Below are 12,850 nucleotides of genomic sequence, written 5' to 3' on the forward strand. Positions count from 1 at the left end.
CTGGACTTTGACATTGTCAGACGACAGCTGCCTTTGACGTACCGTTCGAAAACCCAAAACCGATACATTGGTGAAAGTAGCTGAGTAGCATTTCCAACTTGACAGCAAGAGGCTACTAGTTGCAATTTCTAAACGTATATCAACTAACCTCACTCAAAGTTGTGTTTAATGTAATGTAGTATTGTTTTGAAACACCGAAATAATAGAATTTACTTTGAAAACATAATTAGGCTAGCTAAAATATAGTACAATGGCTTCAAAGGAAGGAGGCGACAAAGGAAAGGTACAGTTTTTTTTTCTAATTGGCTTGAAATAATCATATGGGTTGGAGTGAAGTTCGCTAAGTGATGTTTTGATTTTTTGGAAATTCCAGTCTTCTCAGGGTGCGGGAGACAATAAAGAGAAGAGAAGGAAGGAGTCCATCCTAGATTTAAGTAAATACTTAGAGAAGAGCATTCGTGTAAAATTCGCTGGCGGTCGCGAGGCGGCGGGAATTCTGAAGGGATACGATCCTCTTTTGAATCTTGTATTGGACAATACTACAGAGTTTCTAAGAGGTAAATAGTCACTATTATTTTTTCTGATTAAAGTTTTTGTTGCCTGTTACAACCCTTAATACCAGATACCCTTGCAATAATAAATTATGTATACAATATTAACCATAGATCTTATAGGCTTCCATTCGTCAGTATGTAATATTTACTAGTCATCAAACTTATTTCTAATATAACTCGCTGACAGAGTAAAGAGCTAAGTTACTTCCGTTGTTAAAATAAATCATCTTTTCATTACAGATCCTGATGACCCATACAAACTATTGGATGATACCAGAGCACTAGGCCTGGTGGTTTGCCGAGGGACCTCAGTTGTTCTAATATGTCCCATGGACGGCATGGAAGCTATACCTAACCCCTTCATCACCCAGGAAGGGTAAAACATTTAAACTAACTGTCAATTTATGTTTAAGGTGTAATTATAAATTAAGTAAACAATATTAAAACAATTTCCTTTTTTATTAAAGACAAAAGATCATTTTACTACGCTACTTAATAAATTATTGCACAAATACACTTTATATTTCTGTCACATAAATAAATTGTAACTTAAAGATATCACTGTCAGATTAAGTATATTTGAGTTCTTATAGAGATAACATTATCCACATAAGGAATGCTAGAGTCATTAAGCTTAATCGTATAAGCTCAAAAAATCATAATTTTTAATAAAAAAACTTAAATAAATAACATTACTGAAAAGTCAGGTCCCCTCAAATAACTCTCAATTAAGCTGGTAACTGTAAAATTATGAATAAATTATTTATTTGCAGAATATCAATCAAATCCAAATTCGTTTCTTATCCAGGGATAGCTCTTTGGACATTCAGTACATGTGATCATGTATTTGTCATGTTCCAACACTTTAGAAGACAGTTTGCATGTGTTAGGCTTAACACACGCGATTTCAGACTCTTCAATGAGACGCTCCTTGCACTGCCAAGGCTGGAATTTCTTCAACTGAATAGCAGGAGTGGGCCTCTTAATCCAATCAATCAGTTCTTTGTATGTTACAAAATACACGTCTGGTACTTTCAATAACTCACTCAGGAATTTCTGAAATAATAATTGCAGATTACTGAGTATGCTAAGTATGCAGTATTGCAATTATTTATTGGAAATTCAATTAATCGTTATTAAAAAAACTAACTATACTAAAAAAGTATCCCAATACTAAAAAAGAATCGCCAAAATCGTCGAACACTTAATCGTGAAAATAACTGTGGAATACATTTGTTCTTTTTACCTTGAAAGCAAGTAAATATTCATTATTTTTGAACCACGTAGAGCTCAAATGAATTCCGTAAGGTGCTCTGTTCTTCAAGTAGTGTCGTTTGAAGTTGTTCACCAAAATGTTGTACACATCTTCACCAGTGAGAGTGGATGGGCAATACTCCAGTGTGGCACACGTATGATCGCCGTTCGAAAGAGGATTGATCACCATCTCCCATATGCCTGCGTAGCTACGCGTTGGGCAGTACTGGTTGTTCCCTGGAAATATAAAGATGAAGGTTTTAATCGAATCGTCAAAGCCCCGGTGGCCATATGCTACGACAATAATATCTGCAATTTCTAATGAAGTCTATCTTATTATAAAGTAGGCTGTAGGTGAAATGGAGGCATCTCGCTTAAAAATCAAGTCTATCTATCATTTTAATTAGGTAAAGATTGGTAACGCTCAAAACTTTATTTTCTATTAACGCGTTCAACAAATGCCTATCGCCAATCTCGGTATTATCCGTAACATGATCATAATTATCATGTTCGTGTTCCCCACACCAATTATCGCCTACCTATACAAACTCTTCCACTACTTGATTCTTGTCAATATATTGACCCCGCAGCAAAAAACTTGCGTGAAGATATAGATCGTTCACATTGTAGCTGTTTGAATGTTCAGTTCAGTCGTTTCCCTATAGATGCTATTGTCATTTGTACAGACAAGATAGTTTCGTTAAAATGTATGGTGCAGTAATTAAACAGGTCACGATAGCATGACAGTCCCCATTGGAGCCACCACCAACTGGTTTCCAATTTAAGTGTCACTGTATCGGCTCGGATAGGTGTATCTATATATTTTTTTAAATGACCACAAGCCACAATGTTATGATTTTGTCAGAATAGAGGAGCAGTGAAATTCCATGGTCATATTTTTTATGAACCTGTCTAAGTGCATACTTAGGTACCTAGTTGAGAAATTACCTAAGCTAGATGACTAACAGAGCCCGTGCCCAATAAAAAATTAAATACTATTAAAATAAACATTACTAGCTCTTAATTTGATTGAAACGTGATTCTTAAAACAGTAATTCCGCATTCCAGGTAGTTATGCGTACTGTCGCAAACAATAGCGCGCAGAACGCAATCTCTCCTCGTCTGGTGCGCGTGCGCGTCCGTCGTCATCGACAATCACAGCTCATAACATCTTACTTAACCACTCACACGCTCTAGTTACGAGGTGCTGAGATGAATGATCGTTAAATAGTGGGTTTTAAAAATGCAATTAGCACATACTAAACATCTTTATTTCACACATACTAAACTAAACACCTTCTTTCTACCTTAACGGTGCAAAAGGCTTCCAACCGCTCTATCATCAGTTCGTGAATCTTACCAGTACACTGATGTGGCATCTTGTAGTCAAGTGTGTATGGCCAAAATGGAGGATCAGCCAGCGGGGCTACGACTGTAGCGTCGTATACGAAGCCAAACTCCTGCATCATCAGGAATTGTCGGTTCCAACCCACTGAAAGGAAAGGCACCCTCATGCCCCTGTCAAATGAAAGAGTAAATACATATTGGTATGGTTATCGGTGATTTGTAACAACTAGGTATAGTAATCGTTAACGAGGTTAGTAACACTGACGTGCAATTTATCCGTAAGCGATAGACGTAATGATGTCAATGTTCGACATCTGATCTAGATCTTCTTCAAGCTCCTAACTTCTCTAATCTTTTCCTATATCAGCAAAATATGTTTACTGAAAAGCTTTTTATGCATGTACCTGAAATCCTCCATATGAACTCTGCTGAATCTGTTAATCATATTCGCTTCACCAACCATTTCGTCGAACCAGTCTTCAACGGTGGCATTCTTCGACCACCAATCTTCCGGACCGCGACGACTACAACATTTGGAACCGTCATTATATATTATTACATCGTGGTTACATAGGTGTGCTAAAGATTTCTATTGACATTCGTTACGACTTACGTTATTGAGTTTACTGCAATCTCATGGCCGTCATTCCACAGCTTTTGTACGTGTCTGTAATTTGTATACGGATGTGAAACGAAGAATGTCGCTTTAATTGGACAACCGTTAGGGTTCTTTCGTTCTGGGGTAAATATGTGTTTCGTGTAAGCATCCCAATTTTCGTGGTTTACTGCGCCATCGAATGTTAGTGTGATCATTTGCGGAGTCTGTGAATATAATAAACTTCTTAATAATTGATAATGATGTAGACGTTTTTAGCTTTTTCAAGAAGGATTTGGACTGTTACCTGACTAGGAACAAGGTTTCCGGGGATAACATTGCCTTGCTTCGAGCAAAAGCAATCAGGCAGGACGCACACTGTAGGGTCACATGGCTCCGCAGCATTAGGATCATAATTCACGTCGCACCAGCCCTAAACAGCATTACATAAATTGAGAGAAAACTAGAATTATGATTAATGACACGGCATTAACGCCACTGTGAAAGCATGAATTAAGGTGGCGATTAGAAAACGATTCAGCTTACGGTGGCAATTTGCAAGTCATAATGTAGCGAATACTTGTGAAATTAAGTTTGTTTCAGTTTAGATGTAGGCAGGTAATTACTTCATCTGATGCGTCCGTGCAGTCGATGGAACCGTCGCAGAAATATTCGGCGGGAATGCAGTCGCCGTTTGAACAGCCAATGTGTGTGTCATTGGCACAGTCGGCCATGTCTAGGAGTGGCTTCGGGATCCTGGTTTCTGAAATAAACAATTCCAAAGAACAAATGGTTAATTGTCATAATGTTTCTTTGATGGATGCTCCTACCTACTAGCACGCATATAAGTGGGTAGGTAAACTTACTCTGCCGTTACTTTTAGCGTTTTATAATACTGTCGTATTTCTTACATCACGACTAGGTAGTAGCTATGGGTAATCCATAGCTACATCTATCGAACACGGGTCATTCTGCCTAGTATAGACCTAAGAAAAGGCCAGCAGCGAGCCGAAGTACTTCTGAAAAGGTGAGTTGTTTAACCGGCATTCCTGACTATTTCGCAATTACCTAAATGGACTATGTCTTCCCGCTTTGTGTCTATTTACATAAATGAACAATTATAATTCTAGCTAGCTGTTTTTACATACATTACTTATGATAGTATCTTTTCTATATCAACTAATTAAATGATGTTTTTTTTGTAGGTATATTTATTGGGTTTCTTTTTGGAAGACTCATTTGATTGTTCTGGCGACATATGAAATCTGGTGAAGATTATAGGAGCAGTTCCTCAGTATGCAGAAAACTCAAGAATTTGTTGGTTTACTAACCCGTAGTGAGATCGCAATTGTGTACATTCTGTTGCATATCACACAGTTGCCTGTTGACATCGAACATTAAGCCGGGCGAGCAGTGGAACTCGAACACGTCGCCGTCCAAACACAGGTAGTATTTAGCACACTCGTCTATTGTCCACATTTTGTCCTCAGCTCTATCTGGGTTCCTGAATAACATGGGTAAGGATAACAAGTTACGAAAAACTGGAAAATAACAGACCAACAAAGCACATCGCATCATTCGATGTAAACAAATAAATACATAATTCATTTCGGTGTGTGTCATACAGATTTAATGCATAGCGAAAGTGAATTTCTCGAGACTCGAAGTAGGAAATGGTAATGCTGATACGAGCGTACGGGCCTGAGTCAAGGTTGCGGCGAAAGTGGCCCGGGGTCGTCGCCCGCGCAACGAAAATCGCGGAAAAATCATCCTTCTGTAATATTATGTCTGCACGCAGCGCACACGCGCTCATTATTGAAGTTTCATATTCCAAGTCTCGTTACGGAAGAAAGAGGAAGCAGTGCATATCATGCAATTTTCATTAGGAACTGATAAAAAGTTGAGTGTATCCGTTTCCCCGGTATAAATCGTCTAGTATTACGATTTAATGATGTAGTAGAAAAAATAGGTTAGTTAGAATTGGATCACATCACAAGTGACTAAGTAAGTACTTAGTCAAAGTTTAGTTAGTTATCGACTACAGGATACGGAAAAAAACGTAGGGCAACGCTCCTTTTTGTATGTTTATGAATGATGTACATGATGATGATACAATTGTGATGATAATTATTATGGAGATTTATGGAGAACCTCCACAAGTAAGATGAACAGGATAGGAGTGTCTCAAAATGCGAGTGTGTATCTGCACACAATCATAAATATTATCTCTACGCCTATTGAAACATAGGTAGGACAGCTTTATAATATGATGATATATAAGAATTCGTTAGAAGGTACACCCCTTGAGCACCTACTATCGTCCTTCTTGGTTACGCCTGCGCCTTGGTTAAACTCTCGTTACATTACTCTTCACCAACCATAAACATTGTTACATTGACATTACAGTTCAACAGACCCCAAAATTCACAGCAATATTGTTATGCTTTTCTCTGCTGTTTAGATATGTCTGACAAAAATCTTAATAAAGAGGAAGGTTATACGCCTGAAGATGATACACAAAATAAACCCCAACGGACAAAAGCACAGGTGGAGGACAGTGGTGGGGTACAAATTGACGCCAATATGTGTAAAATAGATTGTGTTACATTGATGAAAAAACTTAGAATAAGGGCTGAAAACATCAAAAGTGTGTCCAAAAGCAAAGGTAATGAGCCAACAGAAGATAAAACTAATGATGAGATTACAGAGAACAAGCCGGGTGGAAGTTCTAGTGGGAAACCACCTGACAAAGTTGTCAAACTTCCTATCGATACCGTAGTGGTGTTTGGTTTGCATACAAGCAAAATCACTGACTTACAACTTATCTTGGCAATGATAGGGATTTTATTCGCTACGGCAGTGGTGTTCATATTTCTAAATGGCGTTGTTATGTCTGTTAGGAATTTATAGTCTATGACATTTAAAAAATGTAGGGTTGTTAGTCTATGAAAAAAAAGAATGACTGTGGTGTGAATTGTCATGATGTAAAAACCAGTGAGAACAATGTTATAATTCCTAACAAAATGTGATTGTATTTCTTTAACTATTAATAAAGACTTTCAAGAATACCAGAAGTTTGAATACCTACAATAGGTTATGGGCCCAGAACGCCCGAGAAGAAAAAATTAAAAACCGGGATTGGGTAATGAAAAACCCAACATAAAAAACAAGTGAAAAAAAAACTAAAAAACAGTAATAACAAGGAAGAAAATAAAAAACGGTGAAAAACTAAAAAATGGAAAAACCTGAGATAATACAGATAGAAAAATTAAAAGATGCGGAAACATTTTTATTGTGGAAATTTGAATTCAATATACACTTAAAAGCGGCAAATCTTGCAAAAACAATTGCACAAACAAAAGAAGATGACAAGAAAAGTGACTTTAGTATCAAAGATGCTCAGGTGCAAAGAATTATCATAAGCAGTATTGATAAGAAACTAAAAGGTCACATAATTAATTGTAACAGTGCACGTGAAATGTACGTAAAATTATGTGAAATATTCGAAGGTTCTGAGCAAAGAAACAAAGATGCATTATTACAAGAGTTTTTCACATATAAGAAACAAGAGAGTCAATCGCTTTCCCAATTAATAAGTGAAATAGAAAATTTACAATTTCGTATAAATCAGCTAGGAACAAAAATAGATGATGAAATGGTCATATCCAAAATACTAAGCTGTTTACCAAATAATTTAAACTATTTTATAACTTCTTGGGAATGCATGGCAGACGATAAGAAAACCCTTCAAAATTTAACAAACAGACTTCTGGCTGAAGAAAATCGAATGTTGAAAGCAAAAGAAAGTGACAAGCAGCTAGCATTTCAAGCTACATCTTCATCTACATCAAAGAAAAAGTTTAATGCAATAAAATGTTTCAAATGTAACAAAACAGGGCACATGAAGAAAGACTGTAGAGCCTGTAGTATCTGCAAAAGGGACAACCATGAAGATAAAGACTGTAAGTTTAAAAATAAACAGTGCTCAATCTGTAAAAAAATTAATCACAGAGAAGAAAATTGTTTTTTCAAAAATAAGAATGAGAATGAAGAAAAAAGTAACAAAAGAATAGAAAAGGCATTTTTTACAAACGGTGAAATTCAAGAACCAAAACTGAAAGAATTTGTTGTAGACTCTGGGTGTACTGCACACATGACCAAAAATGTAGACATACTAAAATTTTTTGAATGCAAACCATCATCTGTTTTGACTGCAAATGAAGAAACAATAGAGGTGAAAGGGACTGGTAAAGTCATTGGAAAAAAATGTACTCTTAATAATACCCTGCTTGTTCCTGACTTATCACAAAATTTATTATCGGTTAATGCAGTTACAAACAATCAAGGAGTGGTTATATTTACCAAAGATAATGTAAAAATATATAAGGAGTCAGAATTAATATTAACAGGAAAAAAAGAAAACGGTTTATATAAAATTAATTTGGATGATAATAATATGCAAGAAAAAACACTGTTAATGAAAGAAAATGGCACTGCCTTAGAATGGCATCAAAGACTTGGACATCCAGGAAAGAAAATACTAGATATATTACCAGATGTGGCAGATGGAATAAAAATAAATGGATTAAGGCAAATAGACGAATGTGAAATCTGTACACAAGCTAAACAAACAAGACTTCCATTTAACACAGTAAGAAACAGAGCCAGTAGACCACTTCAATTATTACATACTGATGTATGTGGACCGTTCGAAAACAAAACGTATGATGGCTATAGTTATGTTTTAACCGTCATGGATGATTATACTCATTTTACAAAAATATACTTGCTTAAATATAAAAATGAAGTTAAAGAAAATTTAAAACATTATATAGAAGAAACAGAAAGAGAGAGAACAGAAAAGGTATCTACCATAAGATGCGATAATGGAGGTGAATACACAAGCAATGATTTTAAAAAATGGTGTACTGAAAAGGGAATAAAACTAGATTATACAGTACCATACTCACCACAACTAAATGGTAAAGCAGAAAGACTAAATCGAACATTATTAGATAAAACCAGAGCATTACTATTTGATTCAGGGTTAGATAAAGAAATGTGGGGTGAAGCTGTATACTGTTCTACTTATATTATAAATAGATTACCAAGTGAATCTTTGAAGAATAAGACACCTTATGAGATGTGGCATGGTAAAAGGCCTAATATATCTAATATATGCAAGTTTGGTTCAATAGTATATGCTAAACAATTACATTCGAATATTAAGAAACTAGATCCAAGAAGCAAAAAGTTAATCATGATTGGATATACTAATAATGGATATAGATTGTGGAATAAAGAAGAAAGAAGAATTGAAATAGCAAGGGATATTGTTATAATTAATAATAATAAGAAAATTGGAGAAAAATATGAAGAAACAGGAAGTTCGGTGATAACAGAAATAATACCAGGTAATAATGAAGAAGAAATAAATCAAGAAGAAGAAAGTGATGACAGTTATTATGAAATAGAAGAGTTAGAACAACAAAGTAATGTAATAGAAGATAACATCCCAGATATTATTGATGAAGTAGAAAATGATGAAAATAAAGAAAGTAATACTGCAGAGATAGAAACTATAGAAACTATAAATACAAAACGACAACGGAAAAAACCAGCTTACCTGCAAGATTATGTATTACTTACGTATGATGAAGTTATGAAGTCTGCTGAAAAGAATAATTGGGAGAAGGCCATAAATTCGGAGAAGGAATCATTGGAAAGTAACAATACATGGGAAATAGTTGATGTAGGAAGAGCAAAAGGACACAAGATATTGTCAAGTAAATGGGTATTTTGTATAAAAGAAAATGGTACTTACAAAGCAAGACTTGTAGCAAGAGGCTTCGAACAGCAAAGCATTGACTATCAAGAAATATATAGTCCAGTAGTAAGTCAATCAGCAATAAAATCATTAATAGCAATTGCTGCTTCAAAGGAATATGAAATGATAACTTTTGATGTGAAAACAGCATTTTTGTATGGCGAGTTAAAGGAAGACATATTTATGTATATTCCTGAAGGATATGAAAGACAGCCTAATAAAATTTGTCATTTAAAGAAAGGACTATATGGGCTAAAACAGGCACCAATGACATGGAATAAAAGATTTACAGAAACTTTAAGGAAACTTGGACTGAGAGCTTCAAAGTCGGATCAGTGTGTGTTTTTTAATGAAGACAAAACTATAATATTGGCTATATATGTTGATGACGGTTTGGCCATATCAAAAGACAAGGAAAAGTTATTACAGATCTTGCATCAATTGGAAAAAGAATTTATCTTAAAAACATATGAACAACCTCAAAACTATATAGGTTTTGAAATAAAAAGATCAGAACAAGGCATCTTGTTGCATCAGCAGAATTATACAGAAAAATTACTTAGAAAATATAATATGTATGATTCCAAAGCTGCAGATACTCCATGCATTGTGGGAAAGGAAAATGAATCTAAGGTGGCTACGTCAAATTTCCCATACAGAGAACTAGTTGGTGGATTATTGTATTTGTCAACCAGGTCAAGACCAGATATCAGTCAAGCTGTGAATGAAGCAAGTAAAAAGGTAGAAAATCCATCAAGGCAAGACATATTAGCAGTAAAGAAGGTGTTGAAGTACTTGAATGGAACGAGAGATAAAGGGATTTTGTATAATGCTGGGAAAGATATTACAAGATTGCATGCATATTGTGACTCAGATTATGCAGGTTGTACAGAGACCAGACGAAGTACAACAGGGTTCATAATAATGTTGGCAGGTGGACCTATAGCTTGGTGCTCCAAAAGACAGCCGATAGTAAGTCAATGGAAGATGTCACTCGTCGTCTATGGATGAATTTACCTTCCATTGTGACTTGATCATCATGTGTTCTCCGTTTGTCGACTTTCGTGGGAAGATTTTTTAATTGCTCTACTACTTAGATACGAATAGTAGTGAAGATGTATGAACACAAGTAAAAGTTCACCTTAGACGGTATCACATAACTTGGGAATAATTTTTTCTATAGCTTTTACTTAGGTGTATGTATGTGAATGAGATTACACAATTTATTGCATTGTAAGCCTTTAGTGTTTATTACAAAACATGTTTTACCGACAGGTGTTTAGAGACCTATAAAGAATAGCTTCAAATACATATAGAATTACGTAATTTTGTGCCCCACACATAAGATATCGAGCGAGATCTTTTTACATTTAGACTTTTGCGGCAACATTTCGAACAAAACTTTCGCTTTTAATTTTTCGCTTATGGTCATAAAGTTATAGGATACAGAACTTGACTATATAACAACAGTTTTCTTATTTTTCGACATTTAGATTAGAAGAACAAACAGAAATAAGGGCCGCTTCCATTAGTAGATATCGTCTTACAATCGTTAGCTAATTTTCCAAAAGTTTCTCGGTACGGTAGGCAAATAAATCTCAATTTACTAACTGAAAAACAGAGTCCGGAGACTTAAATGGAATAAGTATCTACTATTGCTTGTTTAGCTATGAAGTCCCAGGCTGTATCTGATGTACCTATCTGTGTCATTGAGACAGTTGTCACAGGTAAGTATATACCTACCTATTCTTTTGCCGCTACAGACAAACAAACTAGTGTCATCTACCCCGCGTTCGAGTTTTATAGTATGTACTGTATGTATAAACTAATATTTATTTCATGGATTCTTTTTTGTAGAATAGGATTTAGCTCAGCTTGACTAGGTAGGAGTTAATGGAGTAGGCGCATTGCATTCAGTAAATCAAAATATTTGAAAAAGCGGTCGAAGTTTGAAATTATAGCACAAAACTTACCTGTAAAACCTTCCATTTTCCAGGCACTTAACATCCGTTAAACTTCTTTTGCTTCTATGTTTTCCATGCACTCCTGTAACATTACCATATTTTCAAAAAATACTTTTTTTGATAAGATGATATTTGAGTAGATAGCGCTCAGAACCGCAAATATTAACTTTACCTAAAAACAAATAAGTTACGACGAAAGTTATGATTAGTCGTGAAAGCTGCGGCGCGAGTCGAGCCATGTTGTAAGCCCGGTGTCCGAGGAAGCACTGAGTCAGAGACTTATCAACAACTGATACATCGTCACTCGAGAACATTGCTTACTTTCTTTTGTAGACGCAGAACTGAGCGCTGCAAAAAAGAAACAAAAATAAAACAACTTTTTGTGGGTAGGTATGTCCGTCAAGCATGTTTTTCTACTTTGTCTGTCCAAAATATGGACCAAAGCTCTTTATATTTTCATACTTCTGGTCATACAAATTAAAAATAAAAAATAAAATATTTTTTTTTCTTAGAAGTATAAAATCAATAAGTAATAAGTTTAGTTCCCGAATCATGCATCACACACGCATACTGCATGCACATAGCATCCAGACTCGGAATAAGTAATGTTAATTGTTCCGTATGGGAATCGAACCTGTGACACGCAGCACAGCAGCCGATATGACTAAGCACGCACATTCTGAGAAAGTCCAGTATCCCGAAAATAGAATTTACGAACTGACGTGAAAATGAGGTTATTTAATAAGCGTAGTAATTGTAATTTGAACAAAATTTTGACTTTGACTTGTTATAGTAGGTATTTCGAAGTTCACAACAAGATATTTTTTCTCGATATTTTTGCTCTATTTCTTTTGTAGCCTATTTATTTAGTATTCAACTATCAAAAGGCTTTCAATAAGTTAGTTCCAGTTTTGATCTATATGTTAAAATACAGTTACAGTTACAGCTAAAGCTCGAAAACAAAAATAGGTCCCACCGAGATTTGAACTCGGATCGTTGGATTCAGAGTCCAAAGTGCTAACCAATACTCAATACTCAATCCTTTATTAGCAGCATTACACCATGGGACCGCCTGTTGGCAACTAGTTAACAAACAGTCGTAACGAATAAAAAATAAAAAGACTTGATATTCTAGAGGAATTAATTTGTTTTTAATTTTAGGAATTAGCTGCCTACGGGCTAGTTCTCCGTAACTTTCTGACTATTCAAAAATATGTTGGAGAAACTTTGTCATCCTGGTTTGTTTCACCTATAACATCTTGTGGAGATTGTGGCAATGTAAATTTTGGTTGATGGGCCGTGCTTTGAA

The 12,850-nt window shown here is 35.4% G+C and overlaps 2 protein-coding genes and 1 non-coding gene across 5 annotated transcripts; 1 reads left to right on the forward strand and 2 right to left on the reverse strand.

Annotated features, from left to right (window-relative positions):
• The first annotated feature begins 22 nt into the window (after positions 1-22).
• Positions 23-1,003, forward strand: LOC124638765 (U6 snRNA-associated Sm-like protein LSm7). Its single transcript, XM_047175848.1, has 3 exons — positions 23-283; positions 374-557; positions 795-1,003. Exons 1-3 carry the CDS (start codon positions 251-253, stop codon positions 932-934), a joined length of 357 nt encoding a protein of 118 aa, XP_047031804.1. The 5' UTR covers positions 23-250; the 3' UTR covers positions 935-1,003.
• On the reverse strand, positions 999-12,674 carry LOC124638761 (chitin deacetylase 1). Of its 3 annotated transcripts, XM_047175841.1 has the most exons (11): positions 12,176-12,674; positions 11,714-11,889; positions 11,551-11,623; positions 5,082-5,254; positions 4,377-4,513; positions 4,058-4,183; positions 3,769-3,977; positions 3,560-3,679; positions 3,169-3,326; positions 1,801-2,045; positions 999-1,610 (listed from the first exon to the last, which is right to left on the reverse strand). In XM_047175841.1, exons 2-11 carry the CDS (start codon positions 11,853-11,855, stop codon positions 1,332-1,334), a joined length of 1,662 nt encoding a protein of 553 aa, XP_047031797.1. In that variant the 5' UTR covers positions 11,856-11,889; positions 12,176-12,674; the 3' UTR covers positions 999-1,331. The 3 variants fall into 3 exon arrangements, with proteins under 3 accessions (XP_047031797.1, XP_047031798.1, XP_047031799.1); XM_047175842.1 differs by lacking the exon at positions 12,176-12,674 and having other exon boundaries at positions 11,714-12,069; XM_047175843.1 differs by lacking the exons at positions 11,551-11,623; positions 11,714-11,889; positions 12,176-12,674 and adding an exon at positions 10,595-11,247.
• Trnaq-cug lies at positions 12,509-12,611 on the reverse strand. Its single transcript has one exon. It is a non-coding gene; the product is annotated as a tRNA-Gln (tRNA).
• Positions 12,675-12,850: the final 176 nt, after the last annotated feature.

Source organism: Helicoverpa zea, chromosome 18, assembly GCF_022581195.2.
Source record: "Helicoverpa zea isolate HzStark_Cry1AcR chromosome 18, ilHelZeax1.1, whole genome shotgun sequence".
NCBI classification, from domain to species: domain Eukaryota; kingdom Metazoa; phylum Arthropoda; class Insecta; order Lepidoptera; family Noctuidae; genus Helicoverpa; species Helicoverpa zea.